Source organism: Olea europaea, chromosome 11 (assembly GCF_002742605.1).
Source record: "Olea europaea var. sylvestris chromosome 11, O_europaea_v1, whole genome shotgun sequence".
NCBI classification, from domain to species: Eukaryota; Viridiplantae; Streptophyta; class Magnoliopsida; order Lamiales; family Oleaceae; genus Olea; species Olea europaea.
In genome coordinates this window covers 34908371-34932013 of record NC_036247.1, presented here as the reverse complement: position 1 = coordinate 34932013, position 23643 = coordinate 34908371, and the positions used below count along the sequence as shown (strand labels likewise).

Genomic DNA, 23643 nt, shown 5'->3' with positions numbered 1-23643 from the left:
CACACAGATAAAATTGATGCTATTTTAGATGAAGAAACTGTGTTCACTAATGATGGAGAGGTTCAGCGCTTCCTTGTTCGTTGGGTTGGTCGACCAGATTCTGATTGTGCATGGATCTCCAGGGAGACACTACAGCATTTGGATCCAGATTTGCTAGAGCTTTATCGGAGTCAGCAGGATCTTCCTTGGCCCAGAGCGCCTCCTATCCATCCGAGGGGAGTTGATGGGGACACCAGGTTCAGACCGCCACTGACGCATTTCTACAGACGCAGGAAGAAACTTGCCCAGCCACTCAGCTTATGGTTGGGAGATTGACGGATGCCTATGGTGTTATAGCCACTCGACAGGGTCGAGTTTTTCTCTCCCCCCCCGGGGGAATTGATGAGGACATCCAATTTTAATTAAGTTTAGCAATTTTAATTATTTTAGTTGGAAGTTAGGTTATTTAATTTTATGGACTTGTGTATGGGCTTGGCCCTAGGTTTACATTATTTTTCCAGTATTTAAACCTATCTTACATTGTTATTTGGGATTGATGAATTTGATAAAATAAAGAATTGGTTTTGCAGCCATCTCCCCCCTCTTCCCCGTCTCTGTGTTCTCCTCTTCCCTCTCTGCCTTCTTCTTCTCCTCTCTTCTCTTCTTATTATGTTTACTGAGTTATTCTACATCAGTTTAGTTCGGGTAATATCACACTGCCAAGGTCTGGTCTATCTTTATGCCTCAATTCTCTGCACCTAAGTGCTACTTTAGCAAATTTCAAGGCCTATTCTACTTGCTAATCAAGAACTTCAGGGTCGAGCATCTCAACGAAAGTCCCCTTCTCAATGGCTCTCTTAACATGATGAGTCAAACCCATTGGAAACTTGGCTGTTATTATTTGAAAAAGCATAACTCTAAGTGAGTAAATGTCAAGCTTTATACCAAGCATGCCTGTCTGTTGATATTCAAGATCTATATAGCAGAAAGTTCCTATCGCTGAAGTCATGCGATATTGTGTAACAGAGTCAACAACTGAGGGTAGGGTTGGCAACGGTTCGGTTTGGGGTCAGTTAGACTAAAACCATCACCGAACCGCCAATTTTTTTACTATATCATAATTGCACCATAACCACATAAGTCTGTTTTGATTCGGTTCGGTTCAGTTCGTATCTCGATTTTGCTTGATTCGAGGAGGTTAATAATCATGAAAATAAATTATTTTTCATAAGTCCAGTTGTCAAATTGAAAAAAATAATTTATGAAAAAAGTCACACCTGATGGTTATCAATTGATAGTCGAGTGAATTATATTGGAGCACTTTAAACAATTTGCATCGTTGATCATTTACCATATCAAAATTGTACAGAGGACTGATAGAGGGTACATCTGTAAGAAGGCAGCAATTTATGGTACCAAGGGTGATGTTTAGGTAACTGGTGACAAAATCAAGAAAAACAAAAACTATGTATACTTAATTTCAAGCCAATCTAGATGCCTAAAACTAATCAAATAATCAGATTTATCATAAGAGAATAAGTTTTTTGAAACTGAAATCGTTGATTGAGTTCGCTTCAAGAGTGAGTTAGTTGATAACTGTCATGAGTAATTGCAAAAAGGAAGAAAAAATGCCCCTGTGGAGTTTGCAAAATTAGATTTTTTTTTTTTTTAATACATGTTTTGCGCCGGATTACTATTTAGATAGAAAAAATATTTTTAACGGGTAATCGATTCAGTTCGGGGTGACGGTGTAAATACCATACCCGCACCGTCCCAAATCGGCTCATTAAAATCAAATACCGTATCCGCCTCATTGCACCATCGGTTCGGTTTTTCAGCCCCGTTCGGTTCGGTTAACCATGCTTTCGATTTTAACGATTCAAATTGTCATCCTTAACTGAGGGAGGGACAAGCCCAGCTAACCCAAAATCAATGATCTTGCTTACAAAGTTACGATCAAGCAAAATATTGTCTGTCTTAAGGTCTCTGTGTATTAGTGGTTCTGGTTTGGCCTGTGGAGGAAAATGAGTCATGTGTCAATTTCTATAGCAATTCGGAACCTGTGTTGCCAAGGTAGTACTGGAGTGTTTCCTCGTCGAAAGAGACAATCATCTAAGTTCCCATTTGCCATGTATTCATATACTAGGGGCAACCATACTCGAGGCATGCTCCAATGAGGATAACCATGTTTGGATGTTGAATGCAACTTAGAACTTCAATCTGCATTACATTGCCCAAAAACATGAGAGGTAGTTTTAAGCAATATACTAGCATTATGATACCCATTTCATTTTTGCAATTGGAACTATTTTCATTGGATAAGATTCTAGTTTTCTTGAATTTGCTTGCAAGTGACATGGAATTTGTGTACTTTAGTTACAGAAAATATATGGTCCTCTACTTCTGTTAGTTTAACTTGATTTCTATGTATGGAAAAGAAAATGTTCTGTTAGTTTAACTTGATATCTATGTATGGAAAAGAAAATGGAATTCTATGAGATGTATTATGTAGTTGTGAACTTATTTTGTTATCGGTCACCCTTTTACCATATGTTGCTAAGGTCATATTGGAAAATTAGGATTCAAATTTCTCAGTTAAATTGAATATTAGGGAGGTTTCGCATCTCTTGCTGAAATTGAGATTTTCCTCGAGCTGCATCAGAACGTAGAACCTTAATTGCAACTTATGTATGATCTAGGTAACATTTGTAGACTTGCCCATATCCACCTTTCCCAATTTTGCGAGATTCTAAAAAGTAATTTGTTGCGGTTTCTATCTCCCCTATCAAGTATTTATGATATCTAACGTCACTTTGTGCTAGCTTATCCCGCACATTCTTCTTCTTCTCTGCTTCTCTTATTGCTTTCGTCTCAACATTGATTCTTTTCTATGCTTCAAGTTCAACTATCCTGTTAGCTGTGTCAGCGATCTCAATAGCTGCCATGCATTTTGCCTTTTCTTTCTCTGCAATTGCTAATGCTTCTTCCTCATCTATTCGCACCTCCTCTAGTCTTCGTTGCTCTTCTACTTTACTATGGTAAAGTTCCATTGCCTAAGTAAGAGTTTTCAAACTCTTCTGTTTATGTTCAACTTATGACCAATACATTTGATAAGTTTCTGATTTGATCTTATTCAGTATTCCATTAGTGCAGTCATAGATGATATTCTCTTAGAAGTGGAATCTTAAAAGCTTTAAAACTTACTTTCTGTTTTGTTGTGAGTGCTTCCTTGCAGGCTGAGCCGTACATGTCCATCGTCTATTTGAGCTCCTGCTTGAGCTTTCTCATTTCTGCTTTTACTTTATCCTAATTTACAAAAAATACTTTTGTATGAGTGCTCAGTAGTCGGTAATGATAAATATCAAGTATTCTTACATGAATTCTTCACACACAGCAAGAATGATGGATGTCTAAAAAGCACGGGCACAGCCACGAACTTGAACATGGACACAAGCACCACACATGATTGTTTAGAAAAGATGGACACGAACATGGCTACACTGATTTTAAAATTATGTTAAACTTTACATTTATATATAATATTTTATTTTTCACTTTTTAATATAGGATAAATGGCATGGAAAACATTTGCACAATGAGTGTCCTTAAAGTATACGAGCATCGAAGATTTAAAAAAAAATAAATAAATAAATAAATAAATAAATAAATAAATAAATATATATATATATATATTAAAACACAACATGTAGCTTGTCGGTCATATATCCTGGAGTGCTCAAGGAGAGTCAATGTCCAACACGATAAGACACGTGTCGATCATGGACATGCCACTCTAGTAAGAGTGTCTCTATTTCATAGTTGTAGGTACCGCTGCATCAAGTTTTCAAGCATTTCAACTTTCAAGACCATTGAGTTTCTGGGGAAAGCTTAGATAGTTGGGAGGAGATAGCTTGTAATATATTCTTTAACATTTAAACTCGAAGAAAATCTTGTGCATTGTGTTTGATCCCAAGATAAACCTTGAAATGAATGAAAAAAGCCAATGATCTATACTATTGCGGATGATATTAATGATTTTTATGATTTTATATTGTCTCCATTTTAACAATTTTTTGTTGTGGTCTTTATGTGCTTTCCTAACCATGAAAAAATTCCACTTTCCTGTAAGCCGAACGAGAAGATTCCAAAACTATTGACATCAGATGACCTAGCTCCAGAGAATAAAGATCCAAAACTTACTCGATCTTTATCGGAGTTGCTTGAAAGACGAGAGCCAAAATTCATATCCTTGTTGTCAAATGACGGGATTATGCTATCAATGCGTGGTCTACTAGAACTCACAAAGGATATATCAAAATCTACGATTGTGCATTCTCCATATGAACTGTTTGATGTTTTCCCTCTAGTAAACGATGATTTGCATAAGTAGAAGTGTTTATCAGTTCCACAATTGCAAGTTCCATTGCTTTTACGTTACTTCAACTGAAAAATAAATTGTTTGTTGATTTTTTTTCTTTGTTTTCATGGATATATTGTTTACAAACAACCAAAAATGACAATTCAAATGGCTTTGGCATAAAGCAACATGTTGGAAGTCTATAATGCATACTGAATCCGTGTCTGTGTAAATGTGTCAGTGTCTTACTTTATTGAATCAGTATCATCAACTGAGGATCTAGGTACAAATTCTGGCCTGTCGGCAGAATTACCTTTTGAGATAGAGAAACTTAGTTTTCTTTTGCAACATCAAATCTGGGTAAACAAATGGATAAAAGAGATTAAACAAATAAATCATGTTAAGTGCCTCAGGAGAAATGTCCATCCATTGGAACAGGAAGAGGGTTAGTTTGATTCTGCACGGGGTGAGGAGATTGATTCAGGGCTGTAGTGGTGGCAGATCTGATGGAGGATATTTTCCCTTTAGAGATGATGTAAACATTGCAGAATTCAAGTGTTTCCTCGGAAATGCAGATCGTTAAATCTGCACTCTTGAATCTTCTGTGCCAGAAATTTATAAAGTATTTTCTTCATTTTTGATAGTGACAATGCTCATAAACTCAAACAGGTAATTACCTAGCAAAGCCACCCCTTGAAGTCGCGGCCATCACCAAATTTGTGATCAAGTTGTGCTTAACATACTCGCAAAGGGCTTTTGCAACGTTAATGTCTTCAAGTCAGACTTCATTAACTTGTATCCGTAGCAAATTTACTCTCAAACTTTCCCGAGTAATATAACTAAGTGAAATCTATTCTTTTTATCAAATGATAGGGGAAGCATCTGATCATTTACAGACAAAATCAAAGAGTACAACTTTGAGAAAGTCGATAGTACTTACATCCTTACGGGTGCAGAAACAATGGAAGGGAAGGAACAATTCCTTGGTTTGACTATCAATTTGGCTGGCCTTATATGATTGTATGTCATCACTGTCCGAAAAAGCAATGCGACTTCCCACTAAATCAATAGAGAATAGATATGTTGATGAGAGTTTGAAGGAGGAATATGCACGAAGCCATATGTGCATGGTTCAATACCACAAAAGTGTTGGCAGATACAATGAAGGATTTTACAGATTTGATTATCAACTACATTAATGTGTTCATCAGGCAAGTTGAGTATTCCATGAGATTTTCACATTTAAATTTTCACATGAGCATGTTGAATGACAATTAAAAGCACAACTTTCACGAACACTAATGTCCATATTAGGCCACCCCAACCCCCAACATAATTGGAAAAACAAGAATCTAAAATGTGTCGAAGTCTAACATGTTTATTATTGACTCATGTTTAACACATGCGATCCAAAGAAACTCATGCGTAATTTTGCATGAAGACACGATACCAAAACATTAGCATGTGTCTTTGGGGTTTATTATTATGATCATTAGCTCAATTTCTTGATTTAGAAGATTAATTTTTCCTTCATTTAAGAAATATCTCCAATGTTTTAGAGGCATTTGAATTGGAGATTTGACAGATTCTTTGTTATTCATAAAATTTAGATAAATATTTTTTTTTCAAAAGCTTGTTAGGTTCATTGTTTTTCCTACAAATGTGGGCTATATGTTGTCAAAAATCATCCAGGTCTTCGCATTTGTTGTCATTTTGGCCTACTTGACTTTGATAATTAGATCATGATTCTATGGTACAATTTTAATTTTTTATATGAAAATTTGAATATAGGAGATTCATCGAAAACAAAATTTGTAATGGGTATAAAAGGGATAGGAGCGGAGCAGGAATTAAAATATTTTATTTTTGTGTGTTTATATGTGTTTTATTTTTTTATTTTTTTAAATTTAAAAACATAAATCACATGAATTGAGTGAGAAAGGACGGGAATGGCTCATTTTGTAATCCATTATTTTTAAGAACTTTCAATAATATGTTCTAATATTTAGATGAATCAAATTTTCAATAAAACTAAACGAAAATATTTGAGTAGTAGCCAATATAATTGTAATTTCAATACTGTGAAATTATTTATGTATAATTTCTTAACAATATTTCACCACTTCACTTACTTGATTCTTCATATCATGAGCACAAATGAAAATATAACGTGTCTCATGTTTGGATCAAATCGAACTTTTCACTCAAATCATTACATAGATCGTGAAATAAGTTTTGATCGTATTTTATTTCTTTCTATTATCTCTTGAATAAAAAAATTTTGAGTTACCATATAAGTACTAAACCTTGCTAGACTTTTAAAAATCAGCCCTTTTACCAAAACTAATAAAAAATCAACTTTTTTAAGTAAAACACGTTTGACAAATACAAATCACTTAAAAGTAAAATTGATCACACTTAATCTAACATATCTAATTCTGTAAAATACCCTCGTTGAAAAGCTTTAAGCTGCTATTTTTTTATTGTCAATTTTTGACAGTAAACAATCAAAAAGATATTTTTGTAGATAGTTCTTATTGTATTTAAAAAACTTTTTGTTTCTCTGTAAATAATTTAATCAATCTGAATTTAGTAAGCAAAAATTTGAATATTGTAACAAGCAATTCTTGGTAACGGGTCAAGGAGTGTATAATTATAGATGTCAAACAATGTTCCTCGTTATGATGAGTTTCAAGAAAATAATTCGAAATTATTGAAGAGTGGGAGTATACCCTGTGCAGTACCAAACCCATGTATGCTAGTATTTTCAGCAAGTTTCTATTTATTTTTTTAGTGTTTTTCAGGTTTTAGGAGACAACCTCGAGCCTCGATAAAATTAGTGAAATAAAGGTGATCACAAGTATCACTAAATCAAGAAATTTAAACAGTACCAGATTATTGAATGCAGATTATAATTCCAATGAAGATATATCATGATCATTCCAATTATAATTAAAGGAAACAAATGTAGAAATTCTTTCCTATTAATTTCAACAGTATTGTTAAATAAGAAATCATCAGACAATCCTCTTGAAGACATCATATCACATTCACTTGTATAGGAAGAATAAAAATCATCATCTGCATCCTTCTCCTTAACTTCCTCAATCTTTTCAACGACCTTTTTTATATCCCACCTCGAATCCAAATCCGCTTCGCAACAATGTAATCCAATCTTCAATAGCTTTATCATTTCGCCTTCGCTATTTTTGGTTCCTGCTATGTCTTTATCGAACACTTTGTCCATGTTATAATCGCTGCTGTCGTCCCTGGCTAGTCAGGACTCGACCCACGTCACCAAATCGGCTTTGCTTTCCTTGCTTGTTGCAAGAAGTTTGATGGGATTTTCCCTGTGAGGATCTCGAGAATTAGTATTCCAAGTGTCCACACGTCGGTTTTTCGCATGGTCTGTTGACTCTGCATGTATTCGGGTGATTTGTATGCTGTTATGTGGTCCTGTGCATGTTGTTGATTGACTACTGGAATCAATGCATAGTCTGTGAGAAGGGGGTTGTAAGATTTGTCAAGAAGCACATTTGAGTTTCAACAATATTGTTAAATAAGAAATCATCAGACAATCCTCTTGAAGACATCATATCACATTCACTTGTATAGGAAGAATAAAAATCATCATCTGCATCCTTCTCCTTAACTTCCTCAATCTTTTCAACGACTTTTTTTATATCCCACCTCGAATCCAAATCCGCTTCGCAACAATGTAATCCAATCTTCAATAGCTTTATCATTTCGCCTTCGCTATTTTTGGTTCCTGCTATGTCTTTATCGAACACTTTTTCCATGTTATAATCGCTGCTGTCGTCCCTGGCTAGTCAGGACTCAACCCACGTCACCGAATCGGCTTCGCTTTCCTTGCCTTGTTGCAAGAAGTTTGATGGGATTTTCCCTCTGAGGATCTCGAGAATTAGTATTCCAAGTGTCCACACGTCGGTTTTTCGCATGGTCTGTTGACTCTGCATGTATTCGGGTGATTTGTATGCTGTTATGTGGTCCTGTGCATGTTGTTGATTGACTACTGGAATCAATGCATAGTCTGTGAGAAGGGGGTTGTAAGATTTGTCAAGAAGCACATTTGAGGACTTTAAGTGACCATGTGATGCCATCAGGCTTGGGAGTTCATTGTGGAGGCACAAAAGGCCTTTAGATACTCCTTTGATAATGTTCAACCATGGTGGCCAGTCGAGGGGTGGATGGCCACGAGTTCGATTACCTAGAACAAAAACTCATTAGTTAGACTAATGGAAGTCAAGATGAAGTACATTTATGACACATTTAGTACGTTGGATTTTACGGGATAGAAGAGATCAACAGACATGTTAAATGACTCTTCCTTAATCCAGTCCAATCCAGAGTCGAGAGAAAAATTTGTTACGTACTAAGATTTGCAAAATGTGATCACGTACCTTAGATGCATGCATGACAAATAACAATGTAATTGTTAAACCACTTCATCTAACAGTTTAAGCTCTTACAGAGGGCTACATATATATCATTTAAATTTTATTTTCAACCTGCCTCCTCATGAGTTAAGTGGAATTCATTTTTTCCTTAGTAGCAAACATGAACCACTTAGTTTAACCGCTTAAACTCTTAGAGAGGGCTCATGTGTTTACTATTTACATTTTATCTTCGACGGTGAGAAGTCTCAAAATACCATGGAGATGGAAAGCTAGGCTAAAATTTTCAACATAATCGAAAACCAAGAGCTTCTACTCTTTCCGATAATAGAAAGCGACAATCAAAAGCAGATTCTAGTGGCTCAACCTGCCTAAGCTTCTCATATGCTCATGGAAATCTGTTTTTCCAATACTATTCATATGCCTAAATCTTTTCACAACTATAACCTGGTCAACATTAAGTGCGGCTTTGTAAGACGACCCAAAAACTCTGTTTCCTAATATCTCTACTGAGGACTTTAGCAGAGATGTCATGTCGAAATGTTCTAGATCTTCCTTCAAGAAAGTGAGCTTCACATTCTGGTCAGATTTCTTGCTGCTTGTAGAGTTTTCTGGTGATGATGACCCTTGTTCCATTTTGTCTAAATCGACAACCGAGGTTAGCTTCCTTTGCACCAGGGAAAGAGTCGCCTCTTCTCGTCCTAATGTTTGTTTATGTCGGGAAAGGATTACGAAGATTACAATTAGTGTTCCAACAGAAAGTTTTGTTGGGGAAGAACTTGATTTTAATGGAGCGCCGCACATATCTTTGTTGCCTGTTAGCACAAAGGAAACTAGTTAAAGCTACAGTTTCAAATGATAATGTTGGAACTGTTGGAAAAAATGAGTGAGCTGCTCAATTTGGCACAATTTTCGATGGGACCCGTTAGTCCAATTTGGAATATCAAAGTTGATATGTGTTCTCCTCTGCGAGAACATCGAAGTCATGTATTTATTTATCAAAAATGAAGTTCGGGTGAATGATAAATTGGAGTTTAAAGTGGACCATTGGAAATGGTCTATGTTGGTGGGAAAAACTTTAGTTAACTTTGTTCCACATAGGAAAAACATGGAAGCCAATACCACTTTATATATGGCTATGCATTGAAATGGTGTGATCATGTGTAGAATAGATGTTTTCTCCACGTGCACGTGCAGGGAGGGTGCAAATCACGGACAGAAATAGCCTTAGGACTTTGAACTTGGGCGCGATCTGCGCACACGAATGTCGGACCGAACGAAGCAAAAACTGGCCAGTTTGGATTGTCTGCGTTTTGCAATTTTTTTTGTGGTTTTTTCAAATGACTTTTGAGTGTCTGAAACTCCAAAAATTCCAATGGTCGAAACCGAAGTGTAACTCCGAAAATTGCAATGATTAATGCAGAAACTAATTGTCAGATTCAGTCTATATAATTTCACTCAATATCCAGCAATTCACACACTGAAATTTTCGTCTGCAATTTCCAACGGTTTAAACTCAGATTCAGTTCTGTTTTCTGTTTTCCTTCCGTCTCCTCCTGTGTCCATTCCAGTAAGGTGATATTGTTCAAACACTCACCCAGTTGGCCGGAGTAGAACCGTGGTGCTCCGATTCTGCTGGTTACCGTTGTATCCTGGGAGACAGACGCTCAAACTAAACCTCTAGCACCACGGTGAGGGAGCGAATTTGTCTTAAGGAAACTGTGTTCGCACTGACATCGGGTTGAGAATTTATCTGCTATTTATTTAGTTTGTATTTTATTTTTGTAGATTTATTTATTTAGCTATTTACACATCTTATATGTTGTTTGTTAAATTTATATTAGAAATAGATTTCTAAAATAAAAATATATATAAAATACACGTTTTTTTTTTTTTTTCAATTCGTTATATGTGTGAAAAATAGATTTTACATATACGGTATTTCTATTTGTAAGTGAAAAAATTTGTGTTGTTTTAGTTAGTGTATGAATAAAAACACTTTATGCAAATTTTGTGCAAATATGATGAGCTTTCTGCAAATAAGGTAGGCAGCATATACGGTAAGTTGCAAAAACGATAAGCTGTCTGGCACATACGGTAAGCTGTCAAATACGGTGAGCTGTCTGGCATATACAGTAAGCTACCATATACAGTGAATTGAACTGCCAAATACGGTAAGCGTGAATTCGGTATCTAAATTACATATACGATATATGAGAACCCGATTCCACTCCATACACTACCAATTAAATATAACAACAAGAACACAAATACTCGTATTAAGGAACTATAATATCATGCACGTGCTAGGTTTGGATGAGAAAAATAAACCCGAGGGGACGTGTATATGTATATATTTAAGAAAACAGACCGTAAAATGTTGTAGCGTTCATCTGAGGTTATTGGGTATTTCACCCTCCAATTGATTGTTAGATACATTGAAAACGAAATTCAAGTACTAAACCTTCAAACTCATTGTCTTAAAACATCAACTCTATCAACTTCAACAATATCGTAAGAGATACCAGAATTTGACCCGAGAACTTATTTTGCGACAAATGAATTTTCTTGAGTGATAATGTGGCATCAAACAAGTTTTCGGGAATTTTCTCGGAAAACTTATTATTCGACAAATAAATGGTTTTCAGGGCACCCAATTTTGCCAAATTTGGCAACGATTCATCGAAATTATTGTTCATCAAGCTAATTGCCCTCAAATTTGTTAATTCGGATAGTGTATCAACATCAATGTTACCCCTTAATCCTATATTCTCAAGCTTGAGTCCCCAAACAATACCATGATCACAAAGAACACCTTCCCAATTCTCTTTATCCCCATTGCATGATGGTTTGCTGGGATCCCAATTGGATAATGCATCATTGTTAATCAAATTGAGAAGTATTTTTGCATCGGACTTACTTGAAGAGGACACAAGATGCAAGAAAATAATGACGAGTAGGAGGAGGTGACAATGAGAGTGCTCAGAACTAGAGAATAGTGGCTTCGTTTACATCAACCATCGTGGCATAGCACTGTGGTGGTGGTGGAGGTACGGTGTGCGCCCAGTCGAGAGACACCTAGAAATGAGAACTAACAGGTTATGTGGGGTAGATCGAGAATGCAGGAGAAATGAAATCAAATCTTGTGGGCATGCAAGGGACACGGGGGCACAAAAGGTTGCCAAGAATAGTGTGCTGTGTAATGAAGGTCCAAAATTTTGACAAATGGTAAGATGTAAAAACAAGTTGACAATGTCATCTCTTTGCTCTCTGCATGGGATGAGGAAATAGTGCTTGAGAAGTTTGTGGTAGGCCTTTGAATTCTCTTACATATACTTGGGTTATATAGACTGGGATGGTAAAAGGCCGAGATGGAGTCGGGTGGAACTTCCCGTTTGCCGTCCCCGTTCAGGACTTTCGGAAGGTCGGAAAGGGATCATGTTCCTTTTAACTATTTTGATTCTCTAATTAATCACCGTCTCATGCAAGTTAGGGCAACACTAGATAGGACGAGATAGGACATGACATGATGATGATCGAACATTTTGCCATCCTTTTTATATATATATAATGGAAAGTTGTCCATGGAAATTGTAAATAATACGTCTAAGTGTATAAGATGCAAACATGACCAAAAATAATTTGTAAATTAATTATAATTCACATAGATAGAGAACCATAAATCTAATTTTCATGTAGACGAGCAACACTTTTCGATCCTTAGATGCTAATAAATTAATAATGCAAGAAAGGAAAGGGTTTCAAAACATGGAATGTGCTATGGGTACAAAAGGTGTCTATTTTGGTGTCCAAAATGAACGCTCGGCGCCTCGGCATTGGTCGAGGCGCCTGTCACGTCGGGGTTCACAGGCGCCTCGACCAATACCGAGGCGTTGGGTGTCCATTTTGGATACCAAAATGGACATCAAAATGCAGGCGCCTCGGCATTGGCCGAGGCGCCGAGCGTCCATTTTGAACACCAAAATGGATATCAAAATGTACCACAAGCATTATTCTTTAAAGCATACAAGAAAATATTATCGTCCTTTTAATGAATTAAATGGATAGATACTAGTGTTTTCCTTGGGCAAAAAGGAAAAATGAACATTTTTGGATGTAATGGTTTAATAAAGCAATTTCTTTCACGCTTGTCATTGTAATTCCTTTTATTTTGGGAAAGCTAGGGTTTGAACTCCCTACCTTTCAATTCTTGCAGTTTTGAGGAGTCGGCCTTCAAATTCTGGTTCTGCGTCTCTACTTATTTAAATCCATTTCACAATCAGAACTTCCCCTTTGAAGATTGCATACCCAAAATCAACCGACCCCTAATTTTCCATTAGAAAATCTCTCTCAAAAATTCAATATTATTATTATTATTATTATTATTATTATTTTCTGTAAAATCCAGAGCTACACCGTTACCTACACATATATATACACACCATACACATCACAGACGAAGGTATTATGCTCATGTAGTCTTATTCTTGAATCGTTTTTCTGTATATCCCTTGATTATATGTACGAAATGCAGTAGGGTTTTGTACCAAATTAGTAACAAGGCAATATTAACTTTTTCAAATATATTTTGCACTGTTTTTTATGGTTTTGATAATCTGTGTTGAAGGAAATAGAAGGAAAAAGTTGACTCATGGGTACTTCGACAACTGAGGCCTTTCCCCAAATTCAGGTACGACTATTTATATATGTAAATTATGTATGTAATAAATCTTTTTTATAATACATGGGCAGTTCCAAATGTTGGAAAAAGGAATCTGATGCTTGTGTCAACAGTTCTTTGAATACAATACGATGGCTGGAATCTCTTTTATATGATACATTCCAGCATAAATCCCTTTTCTAGGAGTATTTTCCACTTATATAGCTTGCTTTTACTATTTAAATTCTCAAGCATAAAAGAGTCAATGTACTGTGCGAAATGTTATTGGACCTAATCTGCTTTGTTAAATATAACTCCTAGGGGAAAATATGGAATACATGCTCGATTGTCATAGAATCTGTTCATTACTTATATAAAGTTGCATATTATGAGCTCACAATCTGGGTATATTAAAACATATGTTATTCCTTTATATTGCTAGTTGCATTTAATAATTTTTTGACACAGAGATAAATGTAGGCCCATTTTGATGAGAAAGGGTTGGAGTTAGTTTCAGTAGATATGAATGGGATGAGTTGGAAAGAGTCATGGTTAATCAGAGATGATGTTGCTTTAAGATAATTGTTGCACTAAGAGATGAATTAATGCTAGTTTAAATATTGGGTTGAAACGGTCTACTGTGCAATCTGATCAAGTTTTCGGTCCATGGGACATTGGGGATCATGGTCAACTTTCAACTCTAAGTAACTATGATGCATTGCACGGAAACTGGTTGTGTGTCTATGTCCGTATCTTACACGTGTTGTGTCGTATATACTACAATTGTTTTTTCTTCTCCATCAGTCTAATATCTAGTTTAAATTATTTTACTCTAACAACTAGCTACTCGACTAATTTTAAATATTTCACGAACAAAAATCAAAACTAGAAAAAGAATTGATTTTATTAAAAGTTAAAAAGTATAAACATGAAGATAGAATAGGTTAATGTAAAAATTTTAATGAATTTAAGTTCCCGACGAGTCTGTATCCTAAACTTTTGAAAAATTACATGGTTTGTCCAAATTGCTTGTCAATGCAACATAGCTGAGTAGCATGAGGAAATTGTCTAGTTTATAGAAGGGATTGTGTGATTTAAGCTATTTATCTAGTCCTTGTGGGGGCTTCGATGTTATTCAATTAGCTACCATGAACTCGGTCTGTGGTGTCTTGATAGATTTTGAGTGGCAATTAGAGTTGGACAACTATGAGAAGAGATATGAGAGCCTTTTTTAATTAAAACCCTAGATTCCGTGGAAAGAATTTTCCGAGGATTGATTTTATTGCTCTATGATTTTTTGGAGGAATAGACGGACATGCTTTTTGGCTAGAGAGATCTTTTGAAGAAGATTGGAGGAAAGTTGTTTTTTGAGATGGCTATTATATTGCGTTGCTTTGGCTTTTATACACAAGGTTGAACTGTTGTGAGGAGAATTAATTTGGCACACTATTATCCCCTGTTTGGTTTGGGGGAAAAACAGATTTTTAGTATATTTTGATAAAAGTTGATGAAATGAGTGGTTGAAAAGTTGGTAAAAGTTGTGGGGCCCATGAAGTATGTGTTGAAAATGAGTGTGGAAAATATTGAGTTTTAGGAAATGGGGCCAAACAGGGGCTTAATCTTATGATTATAAAAGTTTTTTTTTTTTTTTTTTACCAGGGTTCTTATAGAATGGGCTTTGTTCTTGATGGTATTATTTCCCTTATCAGATTTTTTCAGTGGAAGGGAGATAGACAAGAGTGGGCGCGGTCCGGTTCGGTCCGGTTCTAAAAGGAACTGAACCGAACCGAATACCAATGAGAATTTTAGAAATGGAACCATTGGTTCCATTGTTAGCTATGGAACCGAACCGGAACCGAACCAATCGGTTCCGGTTTGATCCGGTTCTTTACATAAAGATGTCAAAATAAAATGTTTACTAATAAAAAATCTAAAGAAACTACCAATGTGATACTTTTAAAAAAAATATAGAAGAACCGAACATATTATACAAAGATTAAAAGAAAACTAAGTATACAAATTTTAAAACAATATGCAAATAATATAAGTTACTATTATCAAACAAATATTAACTTATATAAACCATCTAGTACTTCAATGATTAAACAAACTTTCATCAAAATGAAAACAAAATGAAAGTGTTTGGAGAGTAAGTCATGTATTTTACTGAAAAAATGCTAACTGAAGGGTCCCTTTTTAACATTTTCTTGAGCCTTTAGGTAATCACAATTCAGTATTTTTCTCAATTATTTAATTAAAAAGTGACATATGAACTATATACATAAACATTCGTTTCATTTCCATATGTCACTGCCTTTTGCTTATGTTGTTATACTACAATTTTTTTTTTTTTTTTTATTTTGTTTTACTTTGATGGAAGTTTCTTTTCACTTTAAGAGTAAGTCATATATATTACCAATTTGGTTTCGGGACAAATTGGAGAGTTAAGTCTTATATTTTACCAAAAAAGAAAAAAAATGCCCACTAAAAAAAATTCTATGAGAACCGTTCGGTTCCCCGTGGTTCCCATACTAGAACCAAGAACCGGACCGAAACCGATCGGTTCTTAATAATTTGTCCCGAAATCAAATTATTTTTTAGAAGAACCAGAACCGAACCGGCCGGTTCTAAACGGTTCCGGGAAAAAATGCCCACTCCTAGAGATAGATATTGATGTAGTTTTATTGGTAATAAGGTGGTTGATGACGTCATGTGGTTAGAGACGTAGTTAGCCATAATACTCAATTTTGAGAAAACCTGCCGTAGGCTAAACTGTACATTTTTAGATCGTCTATCAGAAGACAATTGTAAAGATGTTATTCGGCTACTCAGAGAATTCAGGCATGCTCCTCTTTTCCTCTTTTAGTTACTTCAGTATTCAATTTTATTGAGAGGATACTTATGGAGGGAAGTGATGGATACCATCAGTGTGTGGGTAGTGCTAGAGGATAATGGCATTTCTTTCATCCAGATTGTAGATGACATGTTTCTTTCACGCAGGTGTAGTTACTTGTTTAGGAACAACATTTTTTTTTTTTTTTTTTTTTTGGTTTTTTGCAATCATAATTTTGAGTCAATCTCAGGTCCGAGGTTAATATCTTCCAGGTTGAGCTTGCCATTAATAACATGCATGGTTCAAATCTGTCTACGGTGAGATCTCCCATAGATTGGGTCAATAATAATAATTTTTTAATTTAGTATTCCACTTAGAGATGATTATAGGCCACCGTCTTATGTGATCATTTTAATAGCCAAGAAGCTAGATGTTTGTAAAGGTTCTTGCAGTAACTTGGACAAATTGTATTGCATTTAAGATCCTCTCTTTTTAGTAGGCTTGCTTATTATATGCATTTGCCTCTTCTTGTCCGAGTGCTAATTTAAATGAGCTGACGAAGAGGCATTTTTGTAGGAGTAATTGATAGTCAAAAAGATTTTTTGTTGATTTTTAGTAGCCGGTCTATCTAGCTATGTCCGAAGATGTTTAGGCATTGAAAACTTGTGTACCAAACAGTTTCTTTGGCTAAGGTAGTGGTTGTAGCGCTTTCCTTCATCCTTGCTTTTGAGGAATGATGATGTTTGATGAATATATTCTCTTTCTTTTTCCTCCTTTATATTGATCATCCTGGTGAATAACACTTCAATTGGATTTTATGCCTTTTAATTATAGAGGTGGCAAATTGAGCTTATTGAAGTTAATATTCTTACTGATCAAACCTTGTACTTCGCATGGAATTAGATTTTCGTATTTGGGGACATCAGTTGATATAACTTGTGAACCCTTCTTGTGGCGACCCGAATCCTTAAACGATTTGGGTGTCATTAAATCATAAACTAAAACTAATTTAAAGAATATTCAACACAATCATATAAATTATTAAAGCATTTATCAAAATTCAAATAATGTAATAAGGTTAATAAATTAATGTCAAACGAGAAATATCTTAAAATATTTAAAATCAAACGAAATAATAATAGTTTGACAACGTAATATTTCGTTATTGAAACTTTTAACACGATAAGCCATATCCATGCTGACCGTCTCAGTCGTCAATTATCTGAAAAGTAGAGACATAATGAGGTGAGAATAATTCTCAATAAGCGTGGGTAGATAATGAATTCATATATGTATTTCTATGAAAATTTCATAACTTGCATAGGCGGAGACGAAAATTAAACTGAACTTATATGGTGCTAAATTCTTGTGCGTAGCGTTACTAAATTCTGATCCATTCTTAATAAAATATACGTAATATGGACCAAACATAACATAGACGTAGAAATATTACATACATAAACATTAGTCACCATTAACATAAAACACAATTTACCTTTTCACTGAACAATTCAAAATGATAAAAGGAGTTATTGTTGGAAAGAGATCCTTGAGCCGCATGTGGAGTGGGTTATTCACGTGTGATTGTATAAGTGTATGACTATATTTAATATAAATATGACGAGAGAGAGGAAGCGGAGGGACAATTATAGAGGTAGAAAGGGAGTGTGTAAATAGTCGATGAGGGTTAGTTTAGTGTTGGATTTGTCTCCAATTTATAGTGTAAATTCTTAACCATGCGTAGAAAAGTGAAAGGAAATAGCTAGATGTTAGACATGGTCAATGCATAAATGGTCTGATGTCATGAAAATGTTCAAATCAATTCCCATAGCTTAAAATTTGGTGTAAATAATGCATGTGGTCAAATCTTCCTTTATTTACATAGTCAAATCATTTACATTGGCTTGATATGGGGGTGAATAATGCATGTGGTCAATAAATCATCTTTAATCAAGATCAATTGGCATATTTACATATGTTTTACGTATGATTTCATTCAACTTCCAAAATAACTTTCTACTTAGGCCCTTAAATTATTGGTCAATAACTAATAAGGTCATTAGACTAGATCAATAATCAGTAAGGTCATTAAACTTTAATAATAGTGCACTTAAGTCCTAAATTTGAATCTAACTAGTAGTAAAAAATTTGAGACATTACACTTCTTATTTTCCTCATTGACGCTAAAATTTTCCTTTTTTATTTGCTTCACTATGCTAGAGTATACTTAGTTAAATGTTAATACTTGATACCAGTGTCTAAGAAATTTTACAGGTATTAAATGTTTTGCCTCTGTGGGGAACTACAAAAGCCTTGAGATGCTTTGAAGAGATACTAATAAATGAATTAAAAACTTTTTAAAATACAAAATTATTTCTTATAAAGACCGTAAAACCATCTAAAAAATCCATAATAGAACTTTTTAACGAGGTTAATTCTTTTGCAACTAGAAACAAAATTTTTAAATACATGAAGCAGTAGTCATGTAACATGACCACTAATTCACAACTGGGAACCAAACGAAATGAAACGATTAACCCACTATTTGGGATATTTTTTATTTATTTATTAATAATTTTTTTTGGCTTTGACTTCGAAATGAAATATAAGTCAGCCAGAAGAAAGAAATAAACAGTGGCAAAAACAAGTAAAATATAAAGAAGAAGAATCAATATGCGTGTTGCTAGTCATTATCTGCCAATAAAACGTTGCAACTTCACTCGGCAGATCACGTGTCAATTGTGGACTAGAGTGTTGGATTGGGTCAGGTTCTTCAATCATTCTCTTCTCTTATCTCCATTTTTTTTGTTTTTAGTTTTTCAGGGTTGAGATTTGAATAAAACAATCCAAAAATCCTTAAAATGTTTTAGTTTATGATAACTAGATCAAAAAGTTGAGGCTAGCAAAGAAATAACCCAAAAAAGGCAAGATAAAGGAACTCAAAACATAAATATAGGCACATGTGTCACTAAGTGCATGATTGGCAAAGCTTTTGAAGGTTGTAAGCAGGTCAAACATCACCTCTCTTCACACATTTTCTAGGACTCATAACTTTTGTCCACACTTCTATAGGACCCACAAATTATAATCTACAAAAAGATTTACCAAACATACATTAAGTTCATGGCCTAAGCCTAGTCAAACAGAATCCGAAGTGTAATCATTTTGAGTTTCTAATGAGCACCTCATACAAGGTACGCCTCAAGTGGAAGCTCTTGCTCTTTTGAAAATTATATTCTTTACTTGGTTTGAGGTAAGACACGTGTGGTTGCAAGTGCAAAGACTTATCAAGCTATCTTCTTCTGATATGTGCTTCACTACAAGAGTCGTGATCACCTATTTCTCATATAGAGAAGAATTTTTCCTATTACTTGGACATTCTTTGTTGTTTACACTGTGCAACAGGCTATATAAGTTTTGGTAGATTTGGCTCGCTACTCGTTGGTAGGAGCACTGATATAGGATTTTTCTTAACAGTTTTTGGTATGGGGTTTGTGTGTTTGTTGGGGGGTGGGGTTGGTTTCTTTAGTTCATATTATTACCTGAGTTACTTCAATAACATTGAGATGAAGATTACGTGTCAAGTTCTTATATCCTCATTTATTTGTTCAACATATAGATTCTGTTCTATTCCTTTTATTAGGACCTGTGATTAGATCACATTCTGTTCTTATATTGGACAGGAAGTATTGCTGGAGTTTCGTGCAGGGAAAATGCTTATGGAGGGAAACCGTGTTGTCCCTGATTCTCGTAAAGGATTTGTGCGAATAGGAAGGGTATGAGTGATTACAGAAATTGTCTCTGTTAATTTTGTCCTTGTGTTTATGTTTATTTTTTGAGTATTCTCCGTAAATTTTTCCAAGTTGCCTATGTTTGGGTTTGATTTACTTCATATTATAATTGTTGAATTCACATCCTTTTACTGGAACTGTCTCTCTTTGATAGGGAGAAGAAGGGCTAATCCACTTTCAGTGGCTGGATCGATCGGTGAATGTTGTTGAAGATGTATGCTGTTTCATGTCTTTATTAGGACAACGGAAACCTGACGCTTGTTCTTTTCCGTTTATCATTTATCTTGGTTCTGTTACATCTGATATTACTACTCTTATCTACTCTCATTTAGCTGCAACTTATTTCTTAACATAAGCTGTATGCAGGATCAAATTGTCTTCCCAGATGAAGCCTTTTTTGAAAAGGTACAACTTTTTTGGTCTTGTTTGCCCATTGTCGTTAAAAAAATATTTTTCTTCATATGTTCTGTTGATTCTTGATTTATCTGTTTTGTTCAGGTTAATCAATCTTCTGGAAGGGTTTACATCCTGAAGTTTCATACAGATGACAGGAAGTTCTTCTTTTGGATGCAGGTCAGGTCTATGATGTTTGTCTTTAGGCAATATGCAGATGATCTGAGATGCTATCATGCTAACACTTGTTACTTTTGTTGGTTCTAGGATCCCAAATCTGAAAGTGATACGCAGATATGTACCTCTGTCAATTTGTGCCTGAATCAGCCTTTAGGTACTCAAAAACTTGTCTACAATTTAGAAAGTCTGCTTTACATTTTTTGCACGCGTCTTACTGCTGCCTGTTGCATTATATGAACATTGGAAGAATTTAAAAGTTGGGAAATTGAGTTAAATGTGGATTTTGAGTAGCTCATGTTGCATAGAACAATATATATATTGCCCTAAATATATAGTAACAGATCAGAAATCATTTACCGTTTCCTCGCTACCCAAACTTGGAGGTTCGTCAAATGCAGATTCCTGACATGTAATATACATCAGTCACCTGTACAAGATTATTTTGAGTTAGTGTAATAATCATTTAATTTCTTAGTTCTTTGATATTTTATTGTTGTGGCATTCTTCTATCAACTTCGATCTAATTTAAGATTTGGTGGTTATTAGAGTTACCTGATGAAGAGGAGCCTGATGCTTCAGTTCCTGTACCTAGTTTAGAAGATATGGTTGAAGAAGATATTTCATCAAGGTAATATTGACAAAATAGAGAAGCTTGTATGCTTGTATGATGGTGAGCGTGGATAAGATCTTCAAGAGCGAACTTGTAATGCATTTTACCTGTTAACACGGTATTCATGATAATTTATGAATACCTCACTCTGTATTTTCCTTTTATTTTGATTAAAAATTTAGATGACATTGGGAACAAACCTGAAGATACTTCCCTGCTGATTCAATCAATTTCCCTCTCCCCTTCACCTTAGAACACCCAACCAAGAAAAGCAATAAATTAATCAAGTAATGAAGAAGAAGAAAAAACATTGTTCCAGTACCACCACAGACCTCAATGAAGAATGCTGTGATCAATTAGCTGTTTCTACTTTCATAGGGCTGGAAATTTGGTGGGTTCAAGCATGGGTGCTGAAGGAACTAGTGAAGTAACCTCTTCTGGACCTGTAAAGTTGGCGGATCTGCAGAGAATATTAAGTAACATTGGGTCTTCAGGTACTCTCTTTTGAGAACAGGCTGCTGTGTGTACTCTTGTTTTAAACTTGTTCTCAGCTGACAAAATGTTATATTTTTTATTTTAACATAGATGAAGCAGTAGATCCAGAGGCAGGTACGTACATCCATTGTATTATTCTTGATTAATACTGAACTTTTTGTAAAGTTGGTCTATGGGTTACCATATCACAACTACACTTGTAGTGACCTTGTAGCATAAAAATGTAGTTGATCATGTCTGGCATCTATTTGATTTGGCTTGGTAATAGTTCTATGTCAACACATGTATTTTTGAAGGTCTGGTAAATTTTCTGCAACATCAAGATGTTGGAGCTTTAATAATGTTTACATTTTAAGTTTACTCAAATTTTGTGGAGTCTTGTTTGTTTACTAATATTTTTTGTGCTCACTGGATTTCTGCGATTCATGCTATGATAATTTTTATTTACACAATCTTATATCACGCTAAGTTCATAACATAATGGAACCATGGATATAAGGATTCTATTCATCCATTGCATTCCTCTGATATTTCACCTTACACCATCCAACTTGGGTTGGTTTGACAATCACTTCTTTTCTACTGGAAATTGTTAAAGCTTCCTGGTTTTCTAGGCTTGGGATTAGGTGATATTTTGAAGCCAGAGTTTATATTACCACTTATTGATGAACTACCATTGGAACAACAATTGGTGTCATACTTACCCGAGGTAAAAATTTGACATTCATGTTTTTCCTTGAAGTTGTCAATTCTTTATATCTCCTCCAACACATGAGATTCTTGCGAGGTTGCAGGGTCAATGGACTTCTGAGGAGTTTATAGAATTGTTACAAAGCCCTCCATTTCGCCAACAATTAGATTCATTTACATATGTGAGGCTTCAACACCTAGAAATTGAGGCTTTCTTTTGGGCTATATTCTTTGGTGTTTGTTGATTAATCGCATGTATTCCTTTTTACTATAGGTGCTGCGAACTGGACAGGTAGATCTCACTCAGTTCGGAATCGATCCAACCAAATGTAAGTGATGAGGATTTCCATCTTATCCATGGGTTATAACTGCGGCTTCAACCCCTAGCTTTCCCACAAAAGTTTCGTTCGAGCCCTTTCCATTACTTTTGGAGAGTGAACTTTCTTCATATCCCTAGTCTTAACGAAGGAACATCTCTGTATATCCACATTCTTGCACTCGCCCTATAATTACTTCTAACGTGCTAACAACATTGTCGTGTGGACGATGAATATAATTTAGTGCTCTAAGTCCATTTACTTGGAGTTCCATCACTAAGATCATTGTATGCTTGCTGCTTCCAAATTTTTCTTATTTAATTTCAATATATTCCCTTATTGCAGACAAGTTCACCGTGCCTTCATTTCTTGAGGCACTTGAAGATTCTGTTTCCAAAGCATCCGAGTCTGACGAGTCGGGTCAATTGGGCAGTGATCTAAGATCTCGGACATGCAACCGTGGTGATCCAATGGATGAAGGCCAGTAGTACAGAAACTAGTTCAACATGTTTCTACTCATTTATTATACTGGTTCGTGCTCATTTTTACGGAACTATGGAAATTGGCTACAAAAAGTTTTCTTTCTGTATATCTGATTTTATCCGTGTGCTCATACCTGTGGATAAAGGTACTTTGTTGTAAAATCGATTGGTGGACGGTAATACTTTGTGGTATAATTGTTTTCTTTATTCAATCACCAAGATTTCAGATTCATGTTATCATTCATAAAGTTAGAACAAATTGAGAGAGAAACTATAGAATCGTCGAAGGGGAATATTTACAGTAGGATTAACCAGTCTTGAGCATACTACAGAGTCAAGACTTTCGTAGTCCACTAGAGAACGAGAAAAATGATAGCGTGAGCAACATGATATGCACAAAGATATGAGTCGATACTTTTCGTATCGAAAGGGACAAATTGT

General features: G+C 35.2%; 2 protein-coding genes and 3 pseudogenes across 3 annotated transcripts; 1 reads left to right on the top strand and 4 right to left on the bottom strand.

The window, feature by feature from the left end:
• Nucleotides 1-80: 80 nt before the first annotated feature.
• On the bottom strand, nt 81-5465 carry LOC111404789 (annotated as a pseudogene).
• Nucleotides 5466-6910: 1445 nt separating this feature from the next.
• Nucleotides 6911-7879, bottom strand: LOC111404788 (annotated as a pseudogene).
• Nucleotides 7880-7902: 23 nt separating this feature from the next.
• On the bottom strand, nt 7903-10317 carry LOC111404787 (annotated as a pseudogene).
• Nucleotides 10318-11104: 787 nt separating this feature from the next.
• Nucleotides 11105-12722, bottom strand: LOC111404786 (pollen receptor-like kinase 4). Its single transcript, XM_023033544.1, has 2 exons — nt 12666-12722; nt 11105-11753 (listed from the first exon to the last, which is right to left on the bottom strand). The coding sequence occupies exons 1-2, from the start codon at nt 12720-12722 to the stop codon at nt 11232-11234; spliced, it is 579 nt and encodes a 192-aa protein (XP_022889312.1). The 3' UTR covers nt 11105-11231.
• Nucleotides 12723-12833: 111 nt separating this feature from the next.
• On the top strand, nt 12834-23434 carry LOC111404206 (26S proteasome regulatory subunit RPN13-like). Of its 2 annotated transcripts, none has more exons than XM_023032978.1 (14): nt 12834-13213; nt 13379-13441; nt 19928-20020; nt 20190-20249; nt 20402-20440; nt 20534-20608; nt 20696-20762; nt 21155-21236; nt 21597-21712; nt 21804-21827; nt 22328-22422; nt 22508-22585; nt 22678-22732; nt 23066-23434. In XM_023032978.1, the coding sequence occupies exons 2-14, from the start codon at nt 13403-13405 to the stop codon at nt 23206-23208; spliced, it is 966 nt and encodes a 321-aa protein (XP_022888746.1). In that variant the 5' UTR covers nt 12834-13213; nt 13379-13402; the 3' UTR covers nt 23209-23434. The 2 variants fall into 2 exon arrangements, with proteins under 2 accessions (XP_022888746.1, XP_022888747.1); XM_023032979.1 differs by having other exon boundaries at nt 12884-13213; nt 13386-13441.
• The last annotated feature ends 209 nt before the right edge of the window (nt 23435-23643 follow it).

Excerpts from the sequence above, each read along its gene's own strand:
- LOC111404786 (XM_023033544.1), bottom strand. The coding sequence starts at position 12,722 with ATGGACGCTCGGCGCCTCGGCCAATGCCGAGGCGCCTGCATTTTGATG. Across the intron at positions 11,754-12,665 it reads GCATTTTGATGTCCATTTTG|CCACTATTCTCTAGTTCTGA; the intron begins GTATCCAAAATG and ends ATGTAAACGAAG.
- LOC111404206 (XM_023032978.1), top strand. The coding sequence starts at position 13,403 with ATGGGTACTTCGACAACTGAGGCCTTTCCCCAAATTCAG. Across the intron at positions 20,441-20,533 it reads ATGAAGCCTTTTTTGAAAAG|GTTAATCAATCTTCTGGAAG; the intron begins GTACAACTTTTT and ends TGTTTTGTTCAG. Across the intron at positions 21,237-21,596 it reads GAAGAAGATATTTCATCAAG|GGCTGGAAATTTGGTGGGTT; the intron begins GTAATATTGACA and ends CTACTTTCATAG.